Source organism: Diplotaxodon limnothrissa, linkage group LG13 (genome assembly GCF_057381915.1).
Source record: "Diplotaxodon limnothrissa isolate DT_005_m linkage group LG13, D_limnothrissa_male_GT1.1, whole genome shotgun sequence".
In the NCBI taxonomy this organism is placed as follows: domain Eukaryota; kingdom Metazoa; phylum Chordata; class Actinopteri; order Cichliformes; family Cichlidae; genus Diplotaxodon; species Diplotaxodon limnothrissa.
The window spans coordinates 14878394-14897353 of record NC_140608.1 but is presented as its reverse complement, the minus strand read 5'-3'; the positions used below and the strand labels follow the sequence as shown (position 1 = coordinate 14897353).

At 38.7% G+C, this 18960-nt stretch overlaps 2 protein-coding genes across 3 annotated transcripts; both read right to left on the bottom strand.

Moving 5' to 3' along the window:
- Nucleotides 1–462: 462 nt before the first annotated feature.
- On the bottom strand, nucleotides 463–6684 carry LOC146620039 (peroxisomal N(1)-acetyl-spermine/spermidine oxidase-like). 2 transcript variants are annotated; one of them, XM_085369316.1, is made up of 10 exons: nucleotides 6523–6684; nucleotides 3339–3515; nucleotides 2706–2836; nucleotides 2418–2605; nucleotides 2054–2229; nucleotides 1737–1906; nucleotides 1472–1557; nucleotides 1244–1356; nucleotides 961–1115; nucleotides 463–878 (listed from the first exon to the last, which is right to left on the bottom strand). In XM_085369316.1, the coding sequence occupies exons 1-10, from the start codon at nucleotides 6674–6676 to the stop codon at nucleotides 726–728; spliced, it is 1503 nt and encodes a 500-aa protein (XP_085225442.1). In that variant the 5' UTR covers nucleotides 6677–6684; the 3' UTR covers nucleotides 463–725. The 2 variants fall into 2 exon arrangements, with proteins under 2 accessions (XP_085225442.1, XP_085225441.1); XM_085369315.1 differs by having other exon boundaries at nucleotides 744–1115.
- A 2227-nt stretch (nucleotides 6685–8911) lies between these two features.
- Nucleotides 8912–16022, bottom strand: LOC146620038 (peroxisomal N(1)-acetyl-spermine/spermidine oxidase-like). Its single transcript, XM_085369317.1, has 10 exons — nucleotides 15476–16022; nucleotides 14306–14482; nucleotides 14063–14193; nucleotides 13785–13972; nucleotides 12039–12220; nucleotides 11662–11831; nucleotides 11325–11410; nucleotides 11099–11211; nucleotides 9568–9722; nucleotides 8912–9043 (listed from the first exon to the last, which is right to left on the bottom strand). The coding sequence occupies exons 1-10, from the start codon at nucleotides 15627–15629 to the stop codon at nucleotides 8912–8914; spliced, it is 1488 nt and encodes a 495-aa protein (XP_085225443.1). The 5' UTR covers nucleotides 15630–16022.
- Nucleotides 16023–18960: the final 2938 nt, after the last annotated feature.

Below are 18960 nucleotides of genomic sequence, written 5' to 3'. Positions count from 1 at the left end.
TGATGAGACTTAGAAGGACTTTGATGATTCTAAAGGCAGAAAATCTTAAATAAAAAGTTAAAGTATATTATACTTTACAAATTAGCAGCAGGTGAAGATGCATTACTGCTGCTCTAGAGCTCTTCATGGACAAGCCCCAGCCTACCTCAGTGAACCTTTAAATCCATACATCCTCAGCAGATCCTTGAGGCCCCAAACTCTCCTCTGTGCCTGAGATCTGTGGACTCTGTGAGCGTGCTTAAAAAACAGCTAAAAAGTCATATTTTAAAGCTGTTCTAGCATTTTTGAGGTGAAGGACCTTGTAATATTTGCCTTAAAATGCATCATGTCAGGAGATGTGCTTAGTTCCTAAAAATTACATTCACAAAAAGCCGATCCACTAGAAAATACAGTTTATTCATAGTTAATTAAAATCAGTCCAAACGCAACAATTCGAGTTTGCAAAAGGAAAGTTCAGTCAGTTATCGTCAGTCCTCAAATGACAAATTTGCACAGTCAGTATTAACAACCATTATTCATGTCAACACATCATTATTCTACACACTGTGTGTGTTGCCTGTACTGGTTGAAAGTACCAGTGAGGCCCATTAAACATCCTCAAGTTAGCAGCAAGCCTTCATATTCACTCTGATTTTCATTGTTTAAAAATAATGTAACACATCAAAAGTGAAGTACATTTTTATATTATAGTAAATTTGAGCTTTTTAGTGGCAAAGAGCAATTTTTTAAAACTTTGACTTTGGAAACTCAGAAGGAGTAATGAGTGAGTAGTGCGAGATAAGTCTATCAGCTTCTCTCCACCCGGTGAGAACAGCTCCATGGACGGTTGAGAAGTAGCAGTGATGAGTTGCCTCTCCAGCGAACAACACCTGCAGGGGCTGAAAGAGGCAAATTAGAAAGAAGTGTTAGACCTTTAATGATGTTTCTGGTGGTTTGAGTGTGAACATAATATGTAGCTACTTGTGATTTTGATCCTTTTGGTGGAAGGGGCTCCATCAAGTTGTCCAGGTCCTGCTCTGAACAGCCTTTTCCAAGATTACTGTAGGATCCACACGTCCACGGATCGTGAAACCACTGGGAGCGCAGGATTCTCCTTGGAGTGATGATGGGGTTCCCTAAACATGCAAAAAAACAAACAAACCCCAAAACATATCTTTCTAAAATGACTTTTGTAAGTCCTTGTGAAACTAATGACACTGGAATATCTGGCATTTCTCACTACTTATGATCTGTCTGGACTCACCTGTAAACCTGCGAATAAGTTGTGTGATGGCATCTGTGACCTGCTGTTCAGACAGTGTTTCCATGTACTCTGACTCATGTCCAGAAATCCAGCCACAGAGAAGGTGACCGTGCCTGAAGATTAAACCACACACAGAACTGCACTGTTAATGTACGAATTGGCATGTTTTTACCACTCAGTGCAAATCTAAAATGCTGGGCAAGCATTAGCATTTTGTGAGCAGTTGACCTTTCAGTGGGTTTGAGTACAGTGAAGCCAAACAACTTCTTTATCCAGGATGTTTGCACATCTGGCACCTGGTCCACCACAGCATCCTGAAGTATGAAAAGGGATTAAACAGACATTCAAGCGTTAGCAAAGAATCTAACAACCAGCATAAACCTACAAACATTTTGAAACAGAGATATGAGCTGATGTACTCCTGTTTAAGATCCAACACAGCATGCACAGTATCTTTATTTAGGTGGCTGAGTATGCCTTTATGAAATCTCACCTCATCATCCCACACGAAGAAGATGACCTCACAGTCAGCATCCCACCACGGTGAATCAAACTCCACAAATATTTTATTGTTTGTCCCAAAACCCAGCCTCTGGACGGAGAGCAGCTTGTGCAGAGGGAGAGGAGGATGGAACAAGGTTGAGTGGTGCTTCTTCAAGTATCCTGACAAAAAGACAACTTTAAATTCACTGAGCCTCAATGTGGAAGTACTTGTTTTTGTGACCCTATGTGAATAAGGGAGCATGTATTAAGTAATAAAACCTTCATACACTGAGGTATAAATCAGCATTTTATGCGTGTGAAACTTACCAAGTGGCACGGTGACTATAACGTGATCAGCAACGAGCTTTTGGCCATCACACTCAATCATCACGGGCTCTGCGCTCTTTGCGCTGTTCCAGTTGACACAGCGCACAGGCTTATTGTAGGTCACTAAACCAGCAGGGAGCTCTTCTATCAAGTTCTGGGTTAGACCTTCATAGCCACTGTACAAACAAAGGACATAACTATTAAGTCATATGTGCTGCAACAATTTACTGAATTAAATTAAAAATTGCATTACAGGCTGACTAATCTACTAAGACAATAATTAAGACTGAGTATTTGCTTGTTTGCCCTAACAAAATAAATGGTTGTTTTTGCACAGTGTAAATGCAGAGTCAGGAGTACGAACCCTGGGAATGTACAGTCCAGTCCAGGTAGAGTCTTGTATAGGCCAAAGGCCCCCATGCTGACCTCATCCATGCTGTGAGTCCCATTGACACAGCACTCGACTTTCAACATGTTACTGATCACACAGAGTCGCAGAGATCTGGTGGCTTCATCAACATCTTTCCATTTCTCTGCTGCGTGCTGTTGCACCTACACCAGATAACAAGCAAAGAAAAACACCCACAATCCATGTGAGAATCTAGATGCCACTAATGATTTGCTGTGGATAAAAACACAGCCAGAAATTTACCTGTGCCCGTAAGAAATCACCCACACTGGGCCAGGGTTCTCCTCTTTGACTCTGAAAATCGGAACTTTCATTTATCAGCTCCAAAAACAATTTCTGAGCAGGTAAGATGTCCTCAGCGTTCAGCTCCCGACCTGCAGATGTTACACAAGAACACTGGTCAGGAAAATCTAGACTTCTCTACATTTTTTTAACCTCTCCTCCAGTTCAGAGCTCTTCTTGAAGGCTGGTTTCACACTTTATCTTCCCATTCAATAAAGATGACCAAGACAGATTTAGTATGCTCTGAATCTTTTAAATCAATTTAAAATCCATTTGTTCCATGAAGTCATCCTCATAAAATGAAGGGAATTCTCTACTCCTCATGGACTTTTTCACTCTTTAACTATATCACCTCTTGATGGCAGAGCTCAGTGGCTGTTGGCCACACCATTCACACTGTTAAGACACCAGCATGCAAACAATGATGATTTACAGCCTCTGCCTTTTCCTTGTCTATTTGCATTAATACTTTGCATTTGGTTGACGTACCTTCCCTGCCCCAGTAATTAGGTTATGTGTAAGACTAATCAAAATATTACTAATCTAAAAAAACAATCAAACCAACAAATACACTTTATAAAAACATCCTTGAACCTGAACTGCTGAAGAATCTGGGAACCCAAGGAAGATGGCCTCTGATATCCAAGGCCTGGTTCTCCGGCTTGAGGGCTTCTGGATCCAAAAGCCCATACTGACGGGCCAGACAAAACACCGGGTTCTCCTCACACGGCCCATGGATCCAGTTTGCTCCTATCTCAACAATTTTATCACCTACAGGTAAAAAGATTTTGTCCAGAAGCAGAGAAGGAAACAACTTTTAATAATCGGATTATATACTCTTGCCATGCTGTTGTTGTATTAGAGCTGCCTGGCAAGGGTATAGGCAAGGGTTGGCTGGATAACCAATCAGCCTACTGTTTTATTAACCACATGATCAAATATACTGTTACATAGGAACAGGTTTTAATTGTATTTCTATTTTTAAAATGTGTCTAGTTTCTTCTACACTATGTTGTATATTGTTGAATGAATTTTGTCCTAAGAGACAACAATAGTGAGATTAGTTAACACAGTAGTATCATTTACAGACCTTGGTGTCATAATCCCGAGTCCCAGTGTTCTTAGTTAAGTGTTTTGTTCTTTTAATTATGTTGTCCTTGAAGTCCTGCCTCCTTTTGTTAAATCTCTGTCTCTGTTTGGTGCTCTATTATTTGCTGGTATTGTGCCAAAAAGTGATCGTCAGCCAAAGAGCGGTTTCCAATGTTTCTGTGTGTGTGTTTTTTTCCTTTAAATTTTTACGAGTAATATCTTTACATGTCTTCGTAAACAGACTGGAGTAAACTGGATTTCTGAAGGGGTTATATCTATATCTATCTATCTATGTCAGGGCTCTGTGTGCGGGCAGGCGGAGAGGAGGATCCAAGCGCAGGACTCGAACACAGAATTGTAAATCAAAACCTCAGCTTTATTGCTGACATGAAAACCAAACGTGAAGTGCCGCGAATACAGAAACCAAAAAACACACAGGCATAATCTGAGGGTACGACGCGACACCGAGCATGGGAAAACACAGGGCTTATATACACAGGGTAGTAATGAGGGAATGGGCAACAGGAGGGAGACACAGCTGGGAGAGATCAGGGCTAACGAGACAGGGGGGAACAAAGCTGCACACACTAACCTAAGACAACGACTTTCACAATAAAACAGAAAACATGAAACACTACTAAAAGACACGGACAGAAAATAATACATGAAACCACAATTCCTAAAACATGGATAAACAGAAACATGAAACTCTAATAATAAACATCATCATCATCATCATCATCACAACAAGAGAATGAGAAAACAATCCTGACAGGGGATTTCTTTAAATCACCCTGTAATTCTTCAGCTAAGACACCCGAGTTAGAAAACACAGAGACTGCAGTCGTTTTTACACGCGTGGGCAGCAGCAAACGCACCCTGCAACTGCACACTGCTGCCTGCGTTCCTTTATTTTATACATGTCTGTGTGTGTGTGTGTGTGTGTGTGTACAAAAATAACAACGTCACTCAGAATCAGCACACACTTAAGATTATAGTTTCACTTCTATTAAAAACATGCTCTGCAGTTTCCTGTCTACACTTTGTACAGAGTGTACTAAAAGCAACGGGTTATTTCCCTTTTCTACATCTGTTCTCAAAAAGAGGAAATGGTTCAGTAGCTGAATAAGTTCATCAAAAGTTATTAGGTGAAAAGTCACATAGACATTTAGATTGCTTAAACAACAGAAAAACACATTTCATGAAGCTGATCAAATTATATAAAACAAAAATCTCTTGACAAATCCAAAACACCAAGATAACTGAAACACAAAGTACCAGAGAAACATAAAGAATAATCCATGATGCAAAAGTAAACCAAAACATAATAAACTCAATTGCTGGGTCCAACGGACCCAGAACCGTGACTAACTATCTATCTATCTATCTATCTATCTATCTATCTATCTCTCTCTCTCTCTCTCTCTCTCTCTCTCTCTCTCTATATATATATATATATATATATATATATATATATATAGAGAGAGAGATAGATAGATAGATAGATAGATAGATATATACATATCTCAAAGAAATGGCCTGTTTTTCAAGTATCTTCATGATTCTACCTTTACCTATTTTACTTTACTTTACCTACCTACCTCTACCTATTGTATCTACATATATAAAATATCTAGTTCTTTTCAGGCCCTGAAAATATGTATTCAAAGTGATGGAAACATAACAGTGATGTTAATTTCACCAAAAACCAAACCAACAAGTCATTTCTAAAAAAAATTCCTGCAATCACTTTTTGGTAAATACCTGACAAAGATCGGGGGAAAATTGATAGGGCATAGTATCGATAAACTAAAATACTCTGGGGATGCTATGAATAATCTCACCTTATAGAAGGCAACCTTTCTGCAAACAGTTATAGTCTGACTTGGATTGAGTCCAATCACTCTAGGAGACATTGTTGAAGGTTTCATATAATAGCTGTCTAATTTATAAATGTAGACAAACTCCTGCCATGTTTCAATCGGTTTGAATGAGACTTTGTCAGTTAGCACAAATCGAGGGGACTCAACCGGCTGCCAGTTGGTTGTAATCTAGTTATATTCCTATAGAACAGAAAGGTTACTGAACTCAAATGTAACAGTTAAATATTAATTTCTGTTAAATGTGGCTTTCAGTAATTTATCACTCTTAGTTACTGTATTATCAAAAACATATTGAATGTCATTACCAACTTGATCCAGTCAGTTGCAGAATGGTAGCAGCATATTGCTCCAAATTATTTGCATCTTGTATTTTGAACAGTTTACAGCAGTAAGGCTTCTTTCTTTACTTCGCTTTCCTCTCTTACGAATCCTTCATATGGGTCCACAAAACCTTTGCTACACACCACTTTATGACGCTTGGAGGAGCTATACATTACGGTTATGCAATGTGTAAGTTTCTGCCAGAGTTCAACTCATTATACAGCTGTGCTATAAGGTGTCCTCTCTAACGTAGTATCCAAAGTCCTTCTATCATATCCCTGGCATGCATCTGTATGCTGCGCTTTCACTTTAGGTCATCCAATCACATCCAACATGAAAGTGCAGTGTGAGGAAATAAAAAAAAACAACTTTACACTGTTGCTTGCCATCATGACAAGAAAATGAATTGTGTGTTTGTAATTTGCGGACACCAGAATTTAAAAAACTGCAGTTGACTGAAAAAGCCCTAAGTGCATGTTACTCACCGATCCTTCCTGTTTTTATTCGTCCTCCGCTTCTTCCTGTCGCCTCCAGTATCCGCACATGATGAAAACCAGCTTTCACCAGTTTCTGTGCTGCTGCTATACCAGCTATCCCACATCCTATGATCACTACTTTCGCGTCTCTGTGTCCACCCATGTCTGGCAACAACGGTGAACCGCAGCTGTGTCCTTCAGTGGAGCGAAAAAACCCCCCAGCTGCGAACAAAAATTCTTCCGGTCAAGATTTTCAGAATAAAGTCCATTTTCCGATTTTCCCTAGAAAGCTTGACTACATGGAAAGTTATTCTCGCCATTATAAATAAAATACATTGAAAATATGTTTACATTATAATATATTATCAATAAGCCAAAATTTCAGGTTTAAAAATTGTAACTTAATAACTTAAAATTTAAAGTTATTTTCTTTGTAAGGAGTGGTCACTCCTCCAAAAAAAGCTTTGTTGAGACAGAGAGATAGAGACAGATGAGCTGACAGAAGAAAAGTTTGCATGCCTCCCTAAAGCTGATCACATGACATCACCTTATATATTCATAGAGAGCTACTTTGTCTTTAGTGGCTTTCTTAAATAAAATACACTTCATTACACATTGAATATTTTATTTGGTGACTTTGAGGAAATGTATTTGTATTTCCAAAACACAAAGACTTCACTTGTCAGTTAATAATTAAAGTTGTATCCTTACTGCAGTTTTTCAGTATTAAACTTCAGAGTATTAGAGAGCAGACAATGTATTTTCAAACAGAGGACTGACATCAAGGTTCTTACAGTTAGCTGGTATTTTGATCTATATAACATACTAACATTTTCATTTCAGATGACAGAAAGCCTGAAACGCCTGGGTGCCCTAGAATGCACCTGGATCCTGGTAATCCTGGTTTATGATTAACCTTGGTGCTTCTAGTACAGAAAAGAAAAACACCTTTGTGGAGGTGCAAGTGAGAAAGTTCCTGCTCTTTATGCATAAACCAATAAAGACAAGAGTATTTGGTGACCTCATAAGGTGAACACAGGGGGAGAAAAAAGTAGACATTAATTTACTTGCATAAATAAACACAGTAAATACACTACAATGTGTCCATGTTTGATTTTATTTATTAATTAAAAACACAATCACAAACCTGGATAGAGCCCTTTTGTCCACTTGTGACAAGTAAAGCAAAGTGCATCTCCTGTCATTTACTTAAGTTTTATTATAGGGAATCTAATAAATTATGTTTGCATAAACTGAAACAAAATCATTACATAATTCGAAATATTAGGAGGACCGCGGTCCTTTAGAAAATGCAAATATATCATTATTTTGTGTTTAATGTAATGTTTCAATGATTTGGTGTTCTCCCTATTGAGGAAATGAACTATTCTGCATCTGAATCACACATTATATTTGTGGTCTTTTTATTCTATAGAAAGACAAAAAACACACAAGCAACTACATAGCATGTGTCCTGATTGTGGTTTAAAACAGATGATTTGGACTTTGATTTGTGCTTATTAATCATTGCAAAATAGTTGCAATGTCCAGGGAATGCATTTATGTATGGATATTTCCTCTATGGAAAATAAAGCTATTATTTGGTGTACTTTTTATCTAGCTTACTTCATCCATACCTGCAAGTTTTCCCATTTTTAATCAATTCCTTCCTCAGTCACACTCACTAAGGGTTGTATCACTAACCCCACGCCACACTGACCCACTTTTCAATAACTTCCTGCTACTTTGCCTGCCATTTGTATTTGTTCTATTGTACCTGCTTTGCTTAGCAAATTTTATCCAAGCACCTGCCCAACTACTGCTTGCCTGTAGCGATTAAGTCACGTGTGATCTACCTGTCGTTTTTATGGTATGCCATGGTTGACCATGCATAACTGTGTCTTATTTGTTCATAATACACTAAAATTGTTCAGTGCTCTTATTCTTTGATATTTTTTATTAAAATTGTTGGCATTGATTCAGTTTATGCATATTCTTATTTTTAAAATCACAACAAAAACATAATTTTACTTGCATTAATATTACCAACAACTCCACCAGTAAAAGTTCCCTTGGCAACATGTTAGCAATGACTAATGTATAATGTAATGCGTCAACCTTTAAACCTAGATAAGGAGTGGAACTCCAGATTACAACATAACTATGCCACAAGCCCTCTTTTTTTCCCATATTCAGCACTGTGGTTTTTAGTGCCAAAAGACAACCACTATGATTACTCAGTGTCACCAGATAAGACACAGATAAGATTTGTCTTTTATCTTATCTGACTAAAGAGCAGTCAGAAAAGATAAAAGACTTATCTGATTGTTTTTTAGTTTAAAAAAAAAAAAGCTAAAAGAAAAGTCTTTATCTTTAAATTTCTTATATTACAGGGAATTCATGGGCTAACAGAAGCCCAGTAGTGAGTGATGAGTCTATCCGCTTCTCTCCACCCAGTAATAATTGCTCCATGGACGGTGGAGTAAAAGCAAGGATGGGTCGCCTCTCCAGCAAACAACACCTGCAGGGGCTGAAACACACAAGCAGTAAAAGTGAGAAACATTTTTCAAGGTTATATTATGTCACTTTCTGTCTAACTATAAAGTAACAGAAGTCAGTACTTCCCTGGGCAATATGACTCACTTGATTTACTAATAGTTCATCTGCTGCACACCATGCCGAGATAGGTCACGTTTTCTACTAGCAATTCTTATCAAACTGTGTTGTGATTTGGCGCTATATAAATAAAATTGAATTGAATTGAACTGTGTTATCACTGGCAGTTTTTATAGATTGAATAAACAAATGTGAACAAATGATGCATTTTTTCCAACAGGCTGCTAGTAACAAAGCGCTAAAGGATACTTTTTAAAATGGATTTTAACGGACAAAACACTCCTCTGAAAATGGTCAGGTACAAGGACTGGACTGAACATTTTTAAAGACATTCAAAAAAGCCTGGAGAACTCTTACTCAAGACCACTTTAGAAAAATGACATGAAAGTCTGGCTCCTTGGAAGAAAAATATTAGTGGTGGCTCAAGACGTTCTGTACCTGTGACAGAGTTTCCTGTGAAGGCAGAGGTTCCATCATGTTCTTCAGGTCCTTGGCTGTACAGCCTATGGCTGGGTGACAGTAGGAACCGTATGTCCAGGGATCAGTGAACCACCGGGAACACAGGATTCTCTTTGGTGTGATGGTATCGTTTCCTACACACAAATATGAAATAACCAAGGCTCAACAACTTCAGAAAATATATAAAAAAAACAGATATAAATAAATTACTTTTACTACATATTAAAGCCTTCCCTCTATGTATGACAGCTTTTTAGGACTTGAATACTGTATATCAGTAACTATTTGCTAGCTCATTTCAGCAGGCAGTGCCTTATACAGCCTGCCCCTCCAATATGCCCCCTGTGACAGCCAGTGGGGTGGCCTTGTGTTCTTGTTTTCTTGTTGCCTGTTTCTTGCAGGTAGGTAGAGCTGACCCAGTTATAGATGCAGCACACCTGAGCAGGCCAGTCCCAGTGTATAAAGACACCTTGACTGAACCATGGCTGTCTCTCTTTGTCTGTCACTCATTATGTTCATTTTGTTCTTCAGTTATGGCTGTTGTATTATTTAACTTGTGTTTAAGTTTCTTTACCTTATTTCATTAAAAATATCTTACAGCCTTTAAAAGCCTGTGTGTGGTCTCCCACTTGCTTGTCACGTCCTTTGAGCTGGGTTGTGACACCCCATTCTGGTTTATTAAAAAGCAGCAGCTGGATCAATTATGGATCAATTATCTGAGAAGAATATTTCTTGCTACTCAAGCTACTTTTAGATGCTCCCCTTTCCAAAACATGTTACCACATTAGGCAGCTCTGTATATTTGAGTTGACAGATTATTATGGGTGCCCTTCCTGACGTAGTGTCCAGGCAATTTGTGTGTTTTCTTGGGCACAAACCAGGTAGCTTCTACCTTAATGGTGCCCATTCAATACCTATTCAATACTCGGTCTAACATGTACATTTCTGCACTAGAAGGTTTCAGTCGAGGAAAATAGCTGCATAGTTTTCTACAATCAATTGTCATCTGCACAGTGGCCTGTTTTGGGCATGTCAACATCAGAGGATAAACTCTGCAATCTGACCTGGTTTCATAAATCTATACTGAACTATTTTCCCAATACTAATATGTTATATATAAGTAAGAGTGTGATGACTATCAGATTTTTAAAATATAAATACAATTTGTGCCAACATCATATTAGCAGGTTCAACCACAAACTCAGTCTTATTGCTGTAAGACATAAAGATATTTAGGTAATAGTCATACACGTTTGCTGCTCGATTTAATGCCATTATATCTGCATATATACTCTTTATTACCTGAACTTGTTTTATTCCTATAACAATGAGATGTTTTATAGATTTCTAACGAAAAATTGAACTGTTGTGATGCTTGTGCATACAGAGAAGTTTTCTTAGGTATAACAACCTTTAATTTTAATCATTAGTCTCTTTGATATTTATTTTTTATCTTTAATTATGCTATAGAGGAAAGAGCTATAAGGTTTAGATCAGATATAAAACTTACCTGTGAATGTACGGACGAGGTTTGTGATTGACTCTCTCACTTCCTCCTCAGGAAGTGTCTCCATATACTCTGCCTCATGGCCACAAATCCAACCACAGAGAACATGGCTACCCCTGAGAGTTTGTGTTAATCAACAAGAGAAGTCAGAATGCTGGTTTGAATTGCAAAGGAAACTTTATAGGAGGGAAAAATCATTAATGGTCTCTCAGATTAACATGTCACTTACGTTTCAGAAGGTTTATGCACAGTGAATGTCACCAACTTCCTTATCCAGGATTCACTCACATCTGACACTTGGTCTGACACAGTCTCCTGAAAACACAAAAGGGTTTATGTCCTCTCTGATCTCTGGCTCTAAAACACAAGTTCACACAATGTCTCTATTGTTTTACCCTTACTAGGCAACATTTCTGAGATATTTTATTGCATCATATACATAAAAACAAAGAAACAGGTTCATATCTTTAAAATTGTGCAACAAAGTTTAAAAATATCTGTCAACCTGTTATTAAGACAGGTTCGGTACATACTTATGAAACTATTCTGGCTGCTGTATTACAAACCTCGTCTTCCCACACGAGGTAGATGATTTCACAATCAGCATCCCACCACGGCGATTCAAACTCCACAAATATTTTGTCACATGTTCCAAATCCTAGTGTCTCGATCGACTTCAGCTTGTGGGCCGGGAGAGGAGGGTAGAACAGAGAGGAGTGGTGCTTCTTCAGATATCCTGACAAAAAGAAAACGTATTAAAAATTGCATAAACTGCAGCAGAGGGTTAAATCTAACTTGGTCTGTATTCCATTGTTAAAGTGACACTACCAAAACCCCGCCATTAAGATTAAGCTCTGACATTGGTCGTAGCACGGAATTTACAATTAATCAATTTCATGCAGAGATACGAAAAACAGGATGAAGTATATGAAAAGAAGTTTACCTAAAGGCACAGTGACAATAACGTGATCAGCAGAAATCCTCTCGCCATTCTCACACTCAACCGTCACAGGACTTGAGCCACACTCTGTGTTGCTCCAGTGGACACAGCTCACAGGGCAATTGTAGGTCACCAAATCAGAGGGGAGTTCAGACATCAAGTTCTCGATTAGGCGCTCAAATCCTCTGCAAGATAAGATACATTAAGATGACCACAATGCAGCATCTGTAGTACATTTGTATTTTATATTTGATGTGATAATCATAGCTGTTGACAATGACAAAGTGATGATGAGTGTCCATGAAGTGTGCAAAACTTGACTCACCGCTTACTATTGAGGTTCATTAGATTAGAGCAGTGGTTCCCAAACATTTTTTGCTAGGCCCCCCTTTGTTTTACAAGAAAAATGTTCGCGCGCATACGCACGCACGCACGCACACACACACACACACACAAAGACATCCTCCAACCACACACACCCTTATTTTGCTCCATTGCGGTTTATTTTACACCTCAAACATTTAGTAAACAATTAAAAATGACAGGTAGTAATAAAATAAACTACTAACTCTTTTACACTGCGTCCACACCTACACGGGTATTTTTGAAAACGCAGCTGTTTCGTCCACACGTAAACGGCGTTTCCAATCACCGAAAACTGAGATTTTTTAAAACTCTTTTTTTGCCTTTACGTCGCCACGCAACCTCAAAGGTATGTGCCTTTTTTTCACGTCACGCTGTGCGCCACGTTATTGTTTACATGAGCTGATTTACAGAATGGCGGATAGAGACGAAATACTGTTACTGTTAATCTGACTATCTTCAGTTTTTACAGGCTTACATACACACACAGTTACTGTCACTCCATTTACAAGGCAGAGGCGTCACGGTGTAATTATTTTACATGTAGTTGTTTTTTTTTCCTGTGTAATAATATTCAACATTGCTATCAATACATTTTTCAAAAAATGCCTTGTGCAGGTGAAGCCAAAGGGAAGATATGCTTCATCATATTTTCTAGTCTTTGGCTTAGAATGAAGTTGGTTTAGAAACATATTCAGCTATGCTTCATCTCCTGCTTTGTGTTTCTGTGACAGCCCCGTGCTAGCTTAAAGTTGTTTCAGCATGTGCTCCTGGTTTTTTCATAGTCTTTCAAGACTTAGTCGTGGTTAGTGATTCTCTAAATGAATTAAGGTGCAGCGAATGGAAATCAGGCCCATGACCTTTAATATGGCAGAGTGCCAAATATGTCTAAGAGTTAGCTCAAGCACATGTCCATGGATCCTGTCTGGCTACTTTAAATATAATCTGTAGTGAATAAATAACAAATTATAAAGATTAACTGGGTGAAACTGGAGCAGTCAAGAGCATTTTCTATTTATTTAGTGCGTACTTACAGACATCAAGGTGCCTGTATTTCATTGTCTTAGTCTTTATTGTGGATAAATTAGCTTTGTTCTTGTAAAACTAGACAATAAATGAATAAATAATAATTAGCTAATCGCTATAATAAAAACCACAGAAGGTTCTCACACAGGCTGATCAGAGGAGTAAATAAAAGAAACAATCTAAAGGACTAAGGATCTAAATCACTGCCACTTTAATAACTCAGTATTAATCAATGCAGCTTTACTCTTTGACAGCACTTGGTGGTGAAGGCATAAACTTAAATTGCTACAGGTGAGCAAATGACAAGTAAATGAATGGCATTTATGTTAACACCCTTTATGCATACAATGATGCACAAACCTTGGAAGCGTGCAGTCCACGCCACGTAGGCTCTTATACATAGAAAAGCCTGCCAGGTCTATGTCATCCATGCTATGAGTCGCACTTCCACAGCACTCAAACTTCAGCATAGTACTGAAGGCAGAGAGAAGCAGCTGCCTAGTGGTTTCATCCTCATCTTTCCACCTTCCCGCTGCTTGGTTCTGCGCCTGCACAAAATGCCAAATTTCAACAAAACAGATTTTTTTCTTTACAGCTTTTTATATCATCAGCAACAAGCATAATTCAAAACAATGTACCTTTGTTCGCATGAAATGTCCTACACTCTCCCAGGATGTGTTTTTGCGATTTTGAAATTGTGAAGTGTTATCTAAAATCTCACGAAACAGCTCCTCAGCTGGTTCCATGCTTTCTGCACTCAGCCTCTGACCTTTGGGACAGAATTTAAAGTTGTAATAACAATCACAGCTTACCAAGCACGCTATTAATATACACGATGATGCGATGTGCTGAAGTACACTTGTGTTACTATGTCTGGTCACCTGAACTGCTGAACCAGTTGGGGACCAAGGGAGGATCTTCATCCACGTCTACGGCCTGGTTCTTTGGAGTGAGGGCTTCTGGAGGCAGGAGGTCATAGTCACGAGACAGACAAAACAATGGGTTCTCCTCAGATGGGCCATGGATGTAAGCCGCACCAATCTCTGTAATAGTGCTACCTGTCAAAGAAAAACAAGTCTTTGTGTACATTTACTTGCACAATGACAGTAAACTGACCAAAGATTAAGTTGACAGCATAATTATCTTGATGATGGGAGGCCGTTGTACTAGTAGATCAGGTTAACTCTTTGTAATTCTGAGAAAAACTAAACACACCCCATGAGTCAACAGCTGGAAGAACCACCTGTAGCAGCAATAACTATAAGTTATTCTTTACTGCATGACTTTAGTAGTCTCTCACGTCTTTGTGGAGGAACTTTGGCCAACTCTTCTTTACAATGTTGCTTCGGTTTATTGAGGTTGGTGGGCATCCATTAAAGCACAGCTCTGTTAAGGTCCCACATTCAATCGTGTTGAGGCCTGGAATTTGACTTAGACATTGCAGCACCTCAATTATTTTCTTTTTCAGCTATTCCGCTTTAGTGCTTGGGATCACGATCCTGTTGTCTGACCTACTTTGGGCCAAGCTTTAGCTTGTCAGACAGACACTCACATTTGACTTTAGAATACCTTGGCATACAGAGATCGACTCAACGACTGCAAGGTGCCCGGGTCACATGCCTACAGCAGACTGCCAAAACCCTTTTTTTTTGTGTGGTGAGGTTCATCCAGACTTTCACAGCACCTGGTTGCTAAGATGCACTTAGTTTTTCACGGCACTGCATAGTGTCCTGTAAAAACTTTAATGTGAGGTGTCTGTATGCACTGGCATCATTTTTGTGTTGTTTCACCATTCGGAAAACATCAGAAAGCTGCACAACAGTCCAAGCACTGAAACTGAGAATAAGTACAACAGAAGATGCTGACAGCAGCAGGTGATTGAAAGAGACAAGAACATGTTGGATCGCTTATCCTCCTAGATTGTCTGCAATAAAGATGCTCACACTTAGAAATTAATGTTGTTCTTACTAAGGATTTAATTTAGTTGGTTTCTGATTTTCTGACAGTGTAAAGACGAAACTGACTAAAACAGAAACTACATATAAACTTACCCAGAGTTGCTGTTTTTATTCGTCCCCCGCTTCTTCCAGTCGCCTCAAGTATCCGCACATGACCATATCCAGCTTTGACAAGCCGGTGAGCCGCTGCTATACCCGATACTCCACATCCTATTATAACTATCTTTGGGTCCGCACTCGTCGCCATCCTTGGTTCGCATCGAACTGTAGGACTGTCGCTCTCACAGCTTTATCTCAACTTCACCTCGGGGCGTGTATGAAATAAGATACAGTGTGACTCGAGCATACAGTGGGGTGTGACTTATATATCGGTGTACATTATATAGTAGCGGTAACGCGTTGGCAGTCCGTGGACGGCACGTCTACCTGCAGAGAGGGTCTGTTGTCGATGGAGGCAGTGTCGAAAATAGGCGGCAGGCTACAGGTGAGTGGGCTACTCAGCCAGCCGTGGACAAGACTGAAGTTACGTAATACAAAGAGCTGAAGTGAAACAGAGTGTTAAAGGAAATGAAAAGCGCCCACTACAGCCGCTGTCTGTGCCTCTCTTGCTGTATTCATTATTATTTTTTAGCTCTTCTCTTGCTACTGGTGGAAGTTACCTGTCCTTTCCTTCCCTGTTTCGGCCCACCTCTCAACCAATCACCGTTTGACCAACGCACAACGTCATCCACGTCTAGGAACGTGCAGTTGGAAGACTGCGCTGCAGCATGTTTGCGGTACCTGTCCGTAGGAAAACGCAATACACAAAATGAAACAATTAACGGACCATAAACACATCATCAGGAAGTATCATTTCACTTTGTACTAACTTGTTTATATAAGCAGTGACCACAGACACTTGACATGATTTCTCTGACATCAAACTGGGGAAAGGACCATAAAAGGCAAGAAAAATGAGAAATATAGTTTTGAAATGATTTACAGACACATCTGCCCCAACAGCAATTTGGTGATTTTTTAAAACTTTTAAAGCCCTTTTAAAGCCCTGTTTGTTAAATGCTAATGTTTTTCTAAGAGCATCTCCCAACCAAGCTGCAACTAATGCAAAATGAAACCAGTGCTGAAGTGCCAAAAGTCCCAGTTTCTCCAGTGGCCCCTTGATAGATTTAGCTACCAGTTCCTAATTTGAAAAGTTGGAAGTGCCTTAAAACTCCATTCTTTTAACTGGCCAGCAGGCTGCTGTTGGGATGGACTCTAAGCAAAAATTCACAGGGGACCCCTTCAACCGTTCATCACCATTATTTTTATAAATAATCTCACACCCCTAACAGTACCAACAGTCCTATAAAATCCAGGTGTTTATTACGCCAGAAATGCCAGTGACCACATTTGTTTGTTCCTCTTCTTCTTTTTTTTTTTGCACTCCTAGAAAAATAATTCATAATTTTCCTGGCATGATTCTGTCCCCTTTGAGTCGGATCGAACCCCCTTAGAGAGGTTAGGTCTCGCTAACTGTCACTGCCAACTTTGCACATTGTAAGATAAGATAAGGTAAACTTTTATTATTCTCACACGTGGGAAATTTTTTACTGAAGTAACTGATGTACTTTAGAATTTTCAGCCCCCCACTTGACCTGTGATCTCAGTAAACTTTTTTCAGATTATTTGTATTATACTAAATGGAATAACAGCTCATTTTGTAAATTATGGTTCTGATTAGAGCTCACTAAGCCTGTTTACATTGCCTATCGACTTGCCAATCAAATTGTGAGCCAGTGAGTGTGTAGTGTGCCACAGTTTCCCAGTTAATTTAATCCATAGACAAGATGAAAGATGGTATCATTGGTCTGGGTCTTGCAGTTTTGTCATTTCTGCACCAGTGTAATTTTTCCACACAGATGGTTCTGTTTAGGTTGTGCCTACAGAAATAGTTTTTGTGCATCAGTATTTCAATGGCCACTAGAGGGTGCTATTACAGTAAAAAAAAATGCTTTAACAAATGGCCTGTTTGTGTTATTTACACACACATGAAAACAGCGAATTACAATAAGTCTTTCTAAATGGCATTTTAATTTATGTGCAGTACAGCACAATTAACATTGTATTTAATACTGATTTTCTCCCTTTAATTTTAGGATGATATTAAAATATGATAAAACGTTTTGTTTTTGGGTTCAGAGATGAGATTGTAAGTAAATTTACAACAACAGGAACACCAATTGATAAAACAGTCAAGGTCCACACAGTAGCTCTTTGGTGAATGCAAATCATTACAATTGTTTTTATTTTTGGTTTACTGCTAATCAGTTGCCAGTCTCTCAGACCTATCAGCTAGGGTGCAAAGGCCAGGTTTTCACAGCTTCCTATGAAGCAGTTTTATTTGGATCACGGATGTGGTTCAAGACCTCCTGTTTTGTGAATCAGTCATTGTTTATAGATGCAAACGATATATCTTTAAAAGCTTAACCATCTTCAGACAATAGCTGATGTTTTTGAAATTACTTTTCAGAATTGTTATCCCCCCCAAATGGAACATTTACATGCATGCAACAAGTTCAGTTGCAATGATCAATAAAACTTGCTTTTATTGAACACAATCAGAAACCAGAAATTTTCAGCTATGTAAATCCAATGTCTGCTTATAGTTTCTACTAACTTCCATGCATAGATATTTAGTTTAATATATAGCAATCTAACAGAATATCTTATCCATTTGCAGGAAAGGCAGACTCTGATGCTTATCAGGAATTTTGCACGAGCATATGTTTTTCATACTGAAAATTAAACCAGTATTCAAAGGCTCAAAAGAAATTACTTCAGCAAACATGACTATACTTGGAGTTTTTCCATTTCTGCAGGGTTTTAGAAGTTCATAAGATACAGCTTTCCTTAGCTGGACACAGTTAACCTTTAGCAATATTCCCTTAAGTAGTGGATAAATGTGACCAATCTTCCTCTTGCCCAATTTTTCAAACTAAATTTGCTTTAGTAAGACCATGAGCTCTGTGAATATATGCGAGATTAATGGTTGGGAGTAGGGAGCATTATTGAATTACTGTTATGATCTGATAAAACAATAATAGTGAGTGATTGTAGGTCAGTGTTTAAAGTCAAGGTTGAGCCACAAAATATTACAAAAGTCTTGCCGTTTGTAAATCTGTGGGAAAAAGGAACAGCCATACTCTCTCAGGATACCTCTATTGTGTAATGCTGAAAGGGTCAGGGTTCACACACACACACACACACACACACACACACACACACACACACCATGGGAAGTAGCTGGCAAAGAGGGCTGCTTAGAAGAACAATGCTAATGTGTGTTCAGTCTGTGGAAACACAGGAAATAATAAATATGGCTGTGTGTGTAAGCCCAAGCTTAGTTTCTTTATTATAAGACATCAAGCAGTATTTTTGAAGGACAACACTAAAGCTGATTTATTAGATAAAAAGGTCCAAGTCAGAGAAAACATTACCAAAACACTTCAGTATAAATATCCATATGTGCAGTAAAGATTTTCATACAAAATGTGAATATATTAATAGAAGATATCAAAACAGTGATGCACTTAGTTGTA